We start from the raw sequence: 13,769 nt of genomic DNA on the forward strand, positions 1-13,769 counted from the left end.
TTTTTTGAAGCTCTTATTTTTCTGAAGCTGAGTAGGAATAGTTGTCATCTTAAAGTATTACATGCATAATTGGAGGAGGATTTTTTTTTTAAAACGTTATTCCCTTAAGACACTCCAGATTTCTTTAAACCTTTTTGTTGATTCCTTTACCTTTTGAAGCATTTGGTCAATTTTATAATATTTTAATGATTGTGGGTAATAGCTGGCCTTGAAGAAAAAGTAATCTTACATTGAAATGACAAAGCCCAAGACTTTATGAAGTCTCTAAGAATCTCCTTCCAATTGTAATTCTGATGTAATACCTTCAGAGGGAAACCTCTAAGAGAAACCTGTTGAGAATAGAGATAATGTATTTAAGACTGAACTTTTGAGCCAAATTTCTTTTCATTTGAGTTGCTTAATACATCTATCTCTCATTCCTGTCCTTTTCATTACAGCAAATGACAGTTGTCTTAGACCTGTCAGTGCAAATGGGAAACTTCTGTCTCCAGGTAAATTTATTTAATCATTGTTCTGTAAGAAGTTCAATTGTGGGACTTTATGCTTCCTGTTGTCCTTTCCTGGGACAAGGACACACACCTGACTTCACTGATTTGCAGACATAACTGAAGCAGTATGGGGTTTTGTTCAGGTTTACTGTTTATTAACAGTACCAATACAGGTGCCCCTCATCATCTTTGTAGCCCTCCACTGGTCTCTCTCCAGTAGTTCGTTATCTCTCTTGAACTGGGAAACCCAGAACTAGACACAGTAGTCCATACTGGCCTCACTAGGACAGAGTCAGAAGGGGGGAGCAGAACCTTCCTTGACCTGCTGGCCACAGTCTTTTTATTGTACTCCAGGAGTGTGGGAGACAGCCATCCCTGGAGGTATTCAGTGCTTGACTGGTAAAAGCCCTAAGTGATCTGATCTAACTTCAGAGCTGTTTCTGCTTTGAGCAGGGATTTGGACCAGAGAACCTACAGTGATCCCTCTTTAAAATGCAGCATGTTCTGATGCTTGTGGTTTTTTGTCCTTCCTGAAGTGCCTGAGGATTATACTGTAAAGGAAGCAGAACTGAAAATGGGAAGCTTGCTAGGGCTGTGTCATGGGAAAGCTCCAACTTCCACACAGGTATAGTAGTGCTGTGGCTGAAGAGAGTCTCATGCTGCTTTTATGTTTTGTTCACATCTGCCAATATTTCATGTACTCCTATTTTTACTCTTGTAATGGTTGTTTACAAAAACAACATGGAAAAAAATGCTTGGTGACACAGAGAACTATACATATCAGCATGAAGGCTCACATCATTTATCTCAATTGTAAAACACCAAGATCTTATACATGAGCAGTTGATGTAGCTCGTGTGGCTAATGGTAAATCAGTTAGCATCTTGTCTCTTTGTGGTTGTCCAAATACTGTTCTCTGATGTGCCTGTACTTTTGTAAAGAGCATAAAGTAAGAAAAAGGAGACACTGCTTTTGATATCTATGAGCTGTAAATATTCAGGAGAAAAAAATAATTGTGTATTTCCAAAGATCAGGGTGCTAGCTGGTTTTATCTCTTGTTTGCAACAGATATGTGCAGATGGTTAATGAAACTGTACTGATGCCCATTACTCGATTGCATTGTTCTGCTTAAACTGTTTTGCTTTAGCCCAAAGTAGTTTCAGTGCTGTTTGGCTGATGGCAGGCTTGCAGTAGCTGGTATGTGTGCATTGGGGGGTGTTATTTCACAGTATTTCCATGGTTAAATATGGGTTCTGATAGTTTCCACTTGCTGTTGTAGCTCTTCTTATATTTTATTGTTGGGAGTGACCAGAATGCGAGTTCTGAGATGGAAATAGTTGTGGAGGAGACAGCCTCTGTCAAAGAGGTAAGTCTGGCTGCTTTTAGCAGCCTTTGCCATGCCTGAGACAGGTCTGCTGTTCCTGGAGAACTTTGCCTTACACCTGTTCATCAATTCAGGTCACCAGGAGACACTGAGACAAAGGGAGTGTTTCAGCTCCAAAAGGGCAGTGGGGTAGAATGCCTTGGATCCTCACCAAGTCTCACAGTATATCAGAGGTTGGAAGGGACCTCAAGAGATCATCAGGTCCAACCCCCCAGCCAGGGCAGGATCACTTAGGGTAGTCCACACAGGAATGCATCCAGGTGGATTTTGAAAGTCTCCAGAGAAGGAGACTCCACAACCTCCCTGGGCAGTCTGTTCCAGGGCTCTGTCACCCTCACTGTAAAGAAGTTTCTCCTCATGTTGAGGTGAAATCTTCTATGCTCAAGTTTGAACCCATTGTTCCTTGCCTTATCATTGTGAACCACTGAAAAGTACCTGACCCCCTCCACTTGACACCCACCCCTCAGATATTTATAGATGTTGATCAGATCCCCTTTCAATCTTCTCTTCTCTTGACTAAATAGCCTCAGGGCTCTCAGTCTCTCTTCACAGGGGAGATGCTCAAGTCCCCTAATCGTCCTCGTGGCTCTCCGTTGGGTTCTCCCCAGCAGGTCTCTGTCTCTCTTGAACTGGGGACCCCAAAACTGGACACAGTATTCCAGGTGTGGTCTCACCAGGGCAGGGTAGAGAGAGAGAAGAACATCCTTAAACCTGCTGGACACACCTTTCTTGATCCATCCCAGGATCCCATTGGCTCTCTCTGCCACAAGAGCACATTGTTGTTCCATGGAGAACTTGCTGCCCACCAGCACTCCAAGGTCTTTCTCTGTGGAGCTGCTTTCCAGCAGGGCAGCCCCTAACCTGTACTGGTGCCTGTTATTATTTCTCCCCAGATGTAGGATCCTGCACTTGTCCTTATTAAACTTCATGAGGTTTGCCTGCACCCAGCTCTCCAGCCTGTAGTTAATGTACATCCTTGTAGTTAATGGACATCCTTGCTTCTTCCCAAGGATGAACATAACCCAACTGCTTCATGCCTGGCTAGTCCTTCCTTTGATACACAGCAGTCCTCAGCATGATAGACAGTTCCTTGTAGTTCACCCAACTCTGCATACACAGCATTGAAGTGAGGGGAGGCAGGAAGAGCTGTGCACAGAGAAGGAAGCAGTCCTCAGTACTACCAGTCCAGGCTTCTAGCACAGAGTGCCAGTGAGCAGTGGCAGGAGAATGTTGTTTGCAAGTTTGTTTTACAAAAGTTGCTGGGACAGAATTTATGAAGCAACAAATTGACAAGACAGATTTATTTATTTATTTAAAGTTTGCAAAAATTTACTTACCTCATGTAGTAAATTTCTTACCTGAAAACAATCTCATGCTTGAAGGGCTTAATATCTAGCTCAAGTATGCCATGTCTATGTAATTATATTGGTTTTAGGAATTACCCAGAGATCAGTCACTCAGTTTTTACATTAGAAAATTGTGGTGTAGATTTGTTGAAAACTTCTATTTCCCAACCTGTGCATTAGACAAGTCTCACCATACGTTTCTTTTTTCAGTGTCTAAACTTAATGCTGGAAAAGGCTGGATTATCAGGTTGGTTAGACTGTTATTTCATTACTTTTTAAAAAAGAAATTTCAGGATTTCTAAGACAGCTTGTCCTACCCTAAAACTTAAAAGTCATAATAATGTTACAGTGATGTATGTGTCACAGTAATGTGAAGAAGAGAAAGAAGAACAAGCTTGCAGTCTTGCTCTGGTAAAAGCTGTCTGTGCAGTTGCTCCTGAAAATCAGGCTTTAGTTTTTTAATCAAAATATGGCAAAACCCACTGTTCTTGACAACTTGTTTGGCTGCAGGTGAAGGTGTTTGGCTCCTTTGACAAGATTTTTCTATCATAGTGGGAACCATTGCAAGAGATTAACTGTAAAAAAATAGTTTTGGGTAGCTTTGCCAAAACCAAGTTACTCAAGTTTTGACTTTTTTTGGAAATCTGAATGAATGCATTTTCTGGCTGAACATCTTTGATGCTGATAGAGGGGAAGGAGGAGAAGAGGCTTGGAGTGGCATTGCTTTCTAGCTTTTCTTCTAAACATTTACTGAATACTGAATCTGTGTCACAGTGGAGTGATGGCTGTAAATGTAGCCACACTCCAAAACCCAAAAAAGTTCTCCTGAAAAGTATTACTGCCAATGTATACTGAATATACATTGAGTAGCCCAAATGAAGATGAAATATTGTGCACTTGTGTATATAAGAGTTGAAGTAGTTAATAATGGCTTGAAATAAACGTAACCTTTTTCATTTCCCTATAGTGTAAGTTTACTGCCAAGAAAGAATGGTTCTGGTTTTAGTGCTTAATTTATATTGCCATTTTTGACCAATTGAATTTGGCCTCACTTTGAGATTTGCGATCTGACTGCTCTCATTCACAGAAACGTCAGACTTCAATGGACTTTGATGTTCCTGTTGTTTAGAAATACTGCAAGTTTTGGCTCTTTTTTCCCACAGAATTTATTGATTCATTCTGAGCTTGGGGCTTTTTTCAGTTATGAAAGTCAAATTTTGTACCTTGCAACGAATAAATTGCCTTTTCTACAGTTATTTTGGTCAAACAAAAAAGGTTCAATGACATCTGTTCCTTCTGTACAGGGTGCATTTTATATATAGATGCTAAATTTAAAGTGTTGTAATTATTGGACTGCACCATCTTTTTTGTTTCCTCCAACATGAAGTCTCCTGGCAGACAGTTGGGGAGGGGAAGTTAGATTTTATTTTTTACTTTTTTTTTCCCCCTTACAGTGTAGCTTTCATTTTAATGAGCCTGTCATTGATTCAAATGGTAAATTGACAGGGGAATTCCTTTGCTTTCCTCTTAAACCAGGGAAATAGGCGAGAAAGAGACATTTGTGCAATTCGTGCATTTCCAAACACCAAAGAGTTTCTGGAGTCTAGGGAAGGACATGAAGGTGGTACTTTACTCATTTGTAGAGCTGTATTTGAAAAATGAAACAAAAGCAAAAGAAAAAAATCTAAAAGCAGCTCTTAACGCTTAAGTAATGTTTTTTACGACACAGCATTGTTGACTAATTAGCTTTCCATGTGTTTGTGTTTGGTAGGTGACAACTGGCATTTGAGGAGGATTGACTGGTGCTATGAAGCAGGGGAAGCATTAAGTCAGGAAGTAAGAGGATCCTATTTTTGACTTGATTCACATGGTAGTTCACACTTGTAGAGACTTTCCTTGAAGAGAGCTGCTGCATTATAGCAAATCCATGGTGGTTCTGTGTGTGCTACATGCTGGTTTTTTTCAGTTAAGTAGAGCAAAAATGTAAATCTTGTGCATCTGCCTCTTATCATTAAGCTGTATCCACATATTTCTTTCTAAAGGCTTACCATGTGGTAAAGATACATCCATAGAGAAGCATGAGGTGGCAGTTGGTGAGATGCAGAGATGCAAAGGAAATCCAGAGCTCAGGAGGGTGCTCTGGAATAGCTCCTGCAGAGCAGACTCCTTTAGGTCTAATACCTGTGTGCGGCTGCAAAGCTGTCTCCAAGTACTGGATGTTAAATGGATATTTCTGTGCTCTTTGGAAGAGACTTCTGGCATGCCATGGACTTTTGTCATGGCTTTAAAGAACCACCAACATATACTTCAGGAAACAAAGCACGAGAACATTGTAGATTTACAAGTGCTTTCTCTTCCTACAGAATGCCACTCTGAAGGAACTTAATGTTTGCAAAGGAGATACTTTGGTTCTAACTGAAGGAAAGCTTCCACCAAAGGTAAAATGAGAGAAATGGGGTTCTGTAGTCAGTTGACAGTGACTGGAGACTTGAATGTGAGTTTCTTTTTCTAGTGCTTATTTTAAAAACTCTTCCATCAGAAAAAATCTGGTCAGCCATAATGAGTAATGCTTTTTGTAGTTCTACAGATTTTTTTTTTTTTTTGTCATTTCAATCAACATTTGCAATATTCCTTGTCTGGTTATTCTTCTTTTAATTTTTGTAGTAAAAAACTTTCTCATTGCATTGCCTCTGTTTAGGATTGTGCTAAGGTGGACAGATTTTGCAGAGGTACAACTCACGTTACTGCTTCCTCACAAAATTATAAAAATAGAGAAACTTAAGTGTTTGCCTTTATAGAATCATAGAATTACTTTGGTTGGAAAAGACCTCTAAGATCATAGATTTCAACCACTGACCTAACACCACCGTGGCCATTAAACCATGTCCTGAAGTGCCATGTCTACATATTTTTTGAACACCTCCAGGGACAGTGGCTCCACCACCTCCCTGGGCAACCTGTTCCCATGTCTGACCACCCTTTCAGGAAAGAAATTTTTCCTAATACCCAATCTAAGCTTCCCCTGGCACAAGTTGAGGCCATTTCCTATGGAGAGAAAGAGAAATTAGCACAGTTGCTGTCTTAATGACCAAATTCCTGAGGCATGAAAAAACATGGGTCTCTAACCCTATGTAACCCATGAGGTGGAAATAAATTGAAATACAATGCTAACAGACTGTGCAAGAACAAATGGGCAGACAGTGTGGATTTGAGCAAGTCCATGGTGAAGAAAGCTTCACAAAGGAAACCCCTATCTTTTTTCTATACATTTGTTCTTAGAAGAAAAAAAAAAGGATAAAAAAAAAAGACAACCAAAGAAAAACGTGGGATGAGATCTTAGGGTGCAGTGGGTGTGGTGTTAATAGCCCACTTCAGAGCTGCATATGAAAGAAAGGGAGCAACCTCTCTGGCTCAGGAGTGGAGGGAACCATCAAGTTAGGTTCCTTCCAGGCCATGAAGAGCAGGTAAGATCAGGAGCTTCTCAAGCAACAGCAATTGGTGATCTTAGATGAATTCAGCTTCTTTTGTCAAGGTCACACCTGTGTCCACATCTTCAGACAAGAGTGTTGCTCAGTAGCATCTGTAATGTTAGATGCCAGGATGGTAAGGTTAGGCTGGATCCAGGGCTGGATTTTTTTTTTTTCACTGTAGCCCCTGTAGAAGTAGGAAATGAGGTGGTCCTGTTATCTTAGATGAATGCCATTACCTTACAAAAGCCCAGATCTGAGCAAGACTTTTCCTTCTCCTGATGTGAAGGTGAAACTTTTCATTGTATGTGTTGGAACACGGAAGCTACCTGCTACTTTCCCTTTGCTTTAAAGGGTTTCCTGAAAATACCCATCTGGTGGTTGCAGTCTTCAAGTCATAAGAAACATGGAGGAAAGGCACATGACCAAGTGAATGGGTTGACCTGCAAGATGGATGCGTTGCAGCTGTGTCCTGCAGGAAGTGAAGGTGATTTTTTTGAACAGTCTGACTGCTCTGAGGCTCTGAGTCAAAATCCGAAGTTTTAATCCAAAGCCTTAAATCCTTCTGAAACCTATAAGTGATGGTATAAGTTTCAGCAGGTTTAGAGTGAAAGGAGCCACTGAGATGACAGGTGCAATTTTTTTACAAGGCTATGGAATGCTGGAATACTATTCTCATGTTCCTTATTCGGTCAAGGGTAAGACCTCCACTAAATTTTGAAGCAAGGGCTCTCCACTGGTGAGTAAGTAAAATGGCTTTTCCATACCCAAAGGCAGTGGCCATATTATAAAGCATCTACTCAATAAGCATAGAGTTGGTTGGCTTCAAAGTCCACACTCACACTATCCCATTTAATTCCCTTCAGGCTATGTTGCTTTCAGAGAAGCTGTAAAAGAGTGATGAATAAATTTTACATACCTTAAAGGATGTAACAGACAGTAGTTTAGGCTGCTTTTGTTCTTCTCCAGGACAAATCCAAATACATAACCAGCTAGGTTAGGTAAATCAAGCATGAGTTGAGAAGGAAAAACAAAATCAAGTGGGGACGACTGTGAATTGAAAAATGGGAAACAAACCCATTTTTCTTCCTACAGGAAAAAGAATATTCTTCCTTTGCTACTGAGATGCGTGTTGCAGAGCAGAACACCTCTCCTTTTTAGAAGGTGTATTTGCATTTTTCTCTTTCTCCCTTGAACTTTCTGAGTTTTACTTTCTCCCCTGATGATTCCAGTAGCATAGGTAAGAGCAGATTTAGCTTCCCTTGCAAGGTACACTACGCATAACCATGAATTAAGACTATTTACAAACATGAATAACTGGTCTTAGTTTTAAAATTTGCAGTTAGAATTCTTCCTGTTTGGAACTAAAGGAATGTATTTTACCGACTTTGTTTCTTGAGCCTTGATATGACTGTTATCTCTTAGGATGATAAACAAAGCCACATTAACTCGTATTGTTTCTTATTTCCTCTCTCCGTGCCTCCCATCTAAAGATGTGCCAGAATGCATCCACACAGACAAGGACCTTTGTTACGCTGGCAGTATAGAAATAGCAGGAGAAGCTTCTTTGGAAGATCTGAAGATGCAGGTTAGATGTTCTCCTGTATTGGAAATAAACAGCAACACTGTGATTGACTGAGCTCTATTAATACTTATTTTCTATTTCCTTTTCCCTTGTCTCCAGTATGTTCTGATATGGCATTTGCTTATATGCCATGTTCAGTGGTAAGTACCAAGAGGCAGTTGGAGCATGTAGCTCAGAGACTTCCTTAAGTACGTCCCCCGCAGTTGCCATTCTACCTGTCATGTGTCCTGACCTGCAAAAGCCTTGTTGCACTTCATCTGGAACTTTGGCTTGCAGCCCTATCTTTATTTCACAATGTAAAAATTCTTCATGAGAAGCACACACATACAAGCACTTCCTAAAAAGCCACTTTCCATGTCCACATTGTTTTCTCTCTCTCTCTCTCTCTTTTTTTTTTTTTTTTTTTTTTTGGTATGTTGAATCTAATGAATCAAGAATTGCTTTGGATGCACAGAAGGACACGTTTGTCATTCAGGAAGGTATAGCTTAGTTTCTTTGGCCAGAAACTAAGGTGCCTTTTAGTGCTTTTTTCAACCATGAAAGTATGATTCCAATCATACAAAAAATGTCCAAATGCAAAAATCCCAACCAGAAAAATCCCAACCTAAACCCACAAAAAGACAGAAACTAATCCTATCATAAAACTCTTTATTATGTAGCCAGTTGTTCTAATTAAACTGCATGGGAAAGGTTATCTCAACTGACTGCGATCCGTACCAACACTTACTCTTTTGAGTATGACTTCAGTTTCAGTCTCTGCCAAACTACTGCTCTGAGAGAGACCATTTACATCTTCTGAAGAAGGAGAATTCTGTTATCATGGAAATAGTATTGTGTCCTTGATAAGGGCTTAAAGGAGCTTGCTGAGCACTTGGCTAGAGACTGGGGTAATGACTCTGTCAGCCTTGTTCCCTCACAGTTGTACAATTTTTGGCTAAAAAGAAACCAAGTACTTTTGAAATGTAAGTGAAATAGAGAAATATTGAGAGGGAGTGAAGTCCAATTTGCTTTGAGGTTAAAAATCAAATACGTTGATCATAGTCACTACCTGTAAGTCCCAAACAGCAGCTGGTGTGGAATAAATCTAAATACCTTGTCCTACTTCTGATTGCTTCAGTATTGCATTGAGAATTAAGAACTTTCTTTTTTTCCAAGGAAATGTGTGACTGAATTATTAAAGAAATGTTTCTTTTCTCAGGTTTTGACCTTACCATGCTTTCAACAGCAGATTGTCTCATTGCCCTCGTTTCTCAGAGCATGGACAGTGGACAGTAAGCGCCCAGGCAAGCTTTTACGAAACAACAAGCAGCACCTCAAGTAGGTTTCCTGTTGAATGGGCAAGTAGCCTTGCAACAGACTGGGTTGGCTGGGTTGTGGGTGGATTGATGGAGAAAGAAACCAGCTCAGTCAAATGTCAACAGAAAATTCATTTCTGGTTACTTCATTTTTTAACTTGAGAGCTGTGGAGTGAGGAGGTGTGAGCATGGTAGTGAACAGATCATATCATGTAGTCGAATAAGTACTAAGTACTTAGAATAACTCCTAAACTTCATTTTAAGTGGTTTTAATGCCATTTTTGTACTTTTCCTGAGATTTTATTTTTTGTTCCAATAGCTTCTTGCTTTGGTTTTCCAGATAAGCACAAGTCTGCTTGACTAAACCACTGATTTTTCTACTCAGCAATGTAGAATATGTGAATAGAAATGTGTATAATACTTGTTTTGTTTTCAGTGATTATAAACTGGGTGCCAGAGTGGAAATTTGCATAGAAGCTTTGCAAAAAGAAGAGAATTTAGGGTAAGATCTCAAGATCCTTTTTTCCTAGAGCACTTTTAAGATGAGACTTAATTAAGCAACTTTTAGCTTAAATACTGTCTATCAGCATTCCAGATGTCAGTATGCAAGAAAACTTCGGAGCTTATTTTTTGTTGTCCACAAACAAAAATAAGGGAGGGCAGAAGGGAGTGAAAACTCTGAATTCTGGGTTCTGAAAGCATGACTCATAAGAACAAAGTATTTTCTCTTCTTGATGACAGCCCCCATGAGCTGCTGCTTCGAGTCCAAATGAGCATACCAGGGGAGAGGGACTACCATGACTCTATGGATTTGGTGTGGGATATCTCCAAAGAATGCACAGCCTGGGCACTAAGGCAACGAGTGGCTTCCCACTATTGTCTCCCTGTAGATAAAATTGAAATCGCCAAATACTTCCCTGAAAGATTTGAGTGGCTGCCAATATCGAGCTGGGTAAGATCTGGAATGATTGTTTATGGAATTGTAGAATCTTCTAGTTGGCAAAGACCTTTTAAGATCATAAAATCCAATCTGCAAGCCATCATGACCATGGCCATTAAACCATGCCCCAAAGTGCTGTGTCTAGATCTGGACTAGGTATTACCACTGCAGCATGAGAGCATAAGGATTATTTGGTGTTTCCACACTACTGGAAAAATCACTTAAGCCCAACCTTCAGCCAAAACCTCCCAGTTCTTTTTGAAAACCACAGGATACTGTATTGTTTGAGAGAAGTATGTGTTGGCTTGTGCTACAGTTCTTGGGCAAAAAAGCAAATTTCTGAAATCTGCAGTGTACGAATCTTCTGCTTTTGATTTTATTCAGACACAGCAAATCTCAAAGAGGAAACGGAAGAAAAAACAGGAGAGTTTGCAGTCAGCACCTTACCACCTGAAAGATGGAGATATCATTGGGGTGAAGGTAGAGTAACTTCACTTTGATTACTACACAAGGACTAGGCTTGGGCACTGTTCCCTTTGTAGTATTTTAATTTCTTCCTGGTTTCCCTGCATCTTGATGCATCTCTATGAAAGTACTGCTATATGAATCTGGACAGTACATTGTGCAGGTGTGGAAATTGTTGTGACTAAAGCCTTTGCTTCTTTTTCTCCTGTTCTTAACCAAACTGGTGGAAGTTTCATGCTTTTCCTCGTGCTGGCACTAGAGGGCAGTGCCTTAGAGGTTGTTTTTTCTTGCCATCGTTTTCTCAATTGTTGTGTTTTATTGCTTGAACTAAAGAAATCCAAGGAAAGCACCTTTCAAAAATCATAGTGTAAATTTGAACCCATTACATTTTCCAAAGAATTAACAGATATATTGAATTCATTACATAATGAATTGTACAGCAGCATATTGAGCTCTAAACTAGCCAGCAGGATTATTTAGCAGACCTGAAAGAAGATGCTTGCTGGGTTTTAAAGCAGCAGGCAAAAAACTCTGGTGGCCTGTCCCAATACAGTAGACTATGCAAAGAAAGCTTTGAATAAGGCAAAGCCACTGTTAAATGCAAAAATTAAAGAGAGGAGTTGAAAAAAACTTTTTTGTCTTTTTGAATCTTTTCCACTTAGCTCAAAATTTATTGCTGTAAAACTAGTTAGAGGAAATGCACTGAAAAGTAATTGTGTAAATTGAGTAACATGTGGGGAATGGTTTAAGCTTATAAATTTCATCCTTTTCCACAACAGAATCTTCTCCTTGATGACACTAAGGACTTCAGCACAGTGAGAGATGATGTTGGAAAGGAGAAACAAAGGCAGCTTGCATTAGAAAAAAAGAAAAGGTATTGAGTAATTACAGTTATTTTTCTTTAGAAATATACAAACTGTGATTTTGCTGCTTTTCAGACCAGCCTGATACTTGGATAAATTTTTGGGATAATGTTAGCTGGGTGCTCTTAGAAAATACAAATCCAATAGTCCTGACGGAAGTGCTTGGATAATTTAAGCTCCTGGCTTTAAGTTCCCATGCTGAGCCTCAGGTTTTATCCTCTTGCAACACAATGCAACATTCGTCTCTGCTTCTGGAGATTTAAAATGAGCTTCTTGTCTGCACTGTCCCAGCAGAGGTTATAAGCGTGAACTTCATGTGTCATTCTTACAACTAAGTGTAAATGGGGTTCTAGATCAGGATTGTGCTGCTGTCAGTGCTAAGGCTCAACACTAACATCTTAATTTTTCTTTTTTTTTCCAACAGTCGGAAAGCCGAACGCTTACAGGACCATATTTTCCCTGAGGAGAAGCAGAATATTAAGCACCATAAACCAGAAGTGGCTCTTTCTATCAATGTGGGCGTTTTCAGATAGCACCAGGAGATGATTTGCTGACCAGATCATACTACCAATGTACTCAACTGACATGGAGTACCTCAGCTCGACCAGCAAGAGGGTCTTTTCCAAAGTGTCTTCAAGAATCAATGAGACAAACTGGAATAGGATTCAAGATAACTCTGATTTTCTCCTAGTCTCTCTTGGAGGAGTGCTTTAGCATCCCTTTATCCATATGGTATTATTCTCAGGCTAGGTAAATGCACTTTATCCATGAGGAAACAGATTAATATATTGAATAACCTCTCAGTGATTGTTTTGTAATCACTCTAAATGCTTTCTTTTTTTCAGTCAGATACTGATCTCTTGCACCATCACTACAGAGCCTGCAGGGCTTTTCAATGCAATCATCAACAATTATTTTTAAAAAATATTTTTTCATCCCTGAAATTACTAGTCATATCAGAATTGGCTTTTCTCTCATTACATAGAAAACTAAGTCTGTAGTATCTGGAGTCACATTTCAGAAATTAAGAAAATGTGGAGATCCCTGAACAAAGTGTACCAAATTGGCTCCAAAGAAAGCAAATTCAGAATCTTGTCAAGCTCTAAAACCTGAAGATCTTTTGTGATATGAAACAACAGTGTGGTAACCTGCTATTTTAAAGTTGCTAGGGCTTTTTTGTTGTCCATAAGCTTCATGAAGAAACAAAATGGATGGAAAAAATTGGCAGATCTGATGTTTGGTCTGAAGTGGGGTTTATTGTACTCAGGAAAAAGGCTTGTATTTATTTGTTAATACTCTTATGCAGAGGATTTTCCCTCATTTCTTATCCTTTCAGTTTTTCTACTATTCTTTGCTAAATTTGAGAAAAGGAAGAAATTGGTGTCACAAAGCTGATTTACAGGTTCTGTAACATGTTGGCTACCAGCTGAAGTCATTGTCGAAGGTTCTGATGTAAAATGTTTACTTAGAAGGCTTGTGAGATTGCATCTCAAGGTAGAGAATGTCTTTAACTAGCTGGTGAGAGACCACATTTTTCTTACCCCAAGGCTGGGAGTTGACTAGAAGCTGATGTTACACCACCTTTATCAAAACTCTTCTAATGCTCACAATACTTAAGCTGTGTTCCCCCACACTGTACATGATTTTTCATAACCTCATTTCATACTGGGTTCAGAGTTTTCTTTGAGTGCAGCTAATACTGATAAATTAATCCAAACTGTTAATGGAGTTAATTGTTTATAATGGGATTCTAAACATATTCTGAATGATTAGGTGAAAATGGAATGGTGGAAGATAATACAAAAGTATTTCTATGTGGTGGCATCTAATGTGTGTGCCTTTTACGGCTGGGAACTTGTGCAAATGGATTGCTCTAGCAGGTGAAGTCTGCTATCAAAGCACACTGTTGAGCTGCATGAATGCCCAGAAACCTGTT

At 39.5% G+C, this 13,769-nt stretch overlaps 1 protein-coding gene across 1 annotated transcript in view; it reads left to right on the top strand.

Moving 5' to 3' along the window:
• USP40 (ubiquitin specific peptidase 40) overlaps positions 1-12,366 on the top strand; it is a 30,739-nt gene extending 18,373 nt beyond the window's left edge. The window contains exons 18-31 of the mRNA XM_054380989.1: positions 438-491; positions 1,025-1,113; positions 1,768-1,854; positions 3,429-3,465; positions 4,990-5,054; positions 5,582-5,656; positions 7,040-7,166; positions 8,179-8,273; positions 9,469-9,587; positions 10,002-10,067; positions 10,307-10,517; positions 10,890-10,985; positions 11,750-11,844; positions 12,258-12,366. Of these exons, the coding sequence (XP_054236964.1) occupies positions 438-491; positions 1,025-1,113; positions 1,768-1,854; positions 3,429-3,465; positions 4,990-5,054; positions 5,582-5,656; positions 7,040-7,166; positions 8,179-8,273; positions 9,469-9,587; positions 10,002-10,067; positions 10,307-10,517; positions 10,890-10,985; positions 11,750-11,844; positions 12,258-12,366 (1,325 nt within the window). The remainder of the gene's footprint in view (positions 1-437; positions 492-1,024; positions 1,114-1,767; positions 1,855-3,428; positions 3,466-4,989; positions 5,055-5,581; positions 5,657-7,039; positions 7,167-8,178; positions 8,274-9,468; positions 9,588-10,001; positions 10,068-10,306; positions 10,518-10,889; positions 10,986-11,749; positions 11,845-12,257) is intronic.
• The last annotated feature ends 1,403 nt before the right edge of the window (positions 12,367-13,769 follow it).

The sequence above is a fragment of the Indicator indicator genome, chromosome 5 (assembly GCF_027791375.1).
Source record: "Indicator indicator isolate 239-I01 chromosome 5, UM_Iind_1.1, whole genome shotgun sequence".
In the NCBI taxonomy this organism is placed as follows: domain Eukaryota; kingdom Metazoa; phylum Chordata; class Aves; order Piciformes; family Indicatoridae; genus Indicator; species Indicator indicator.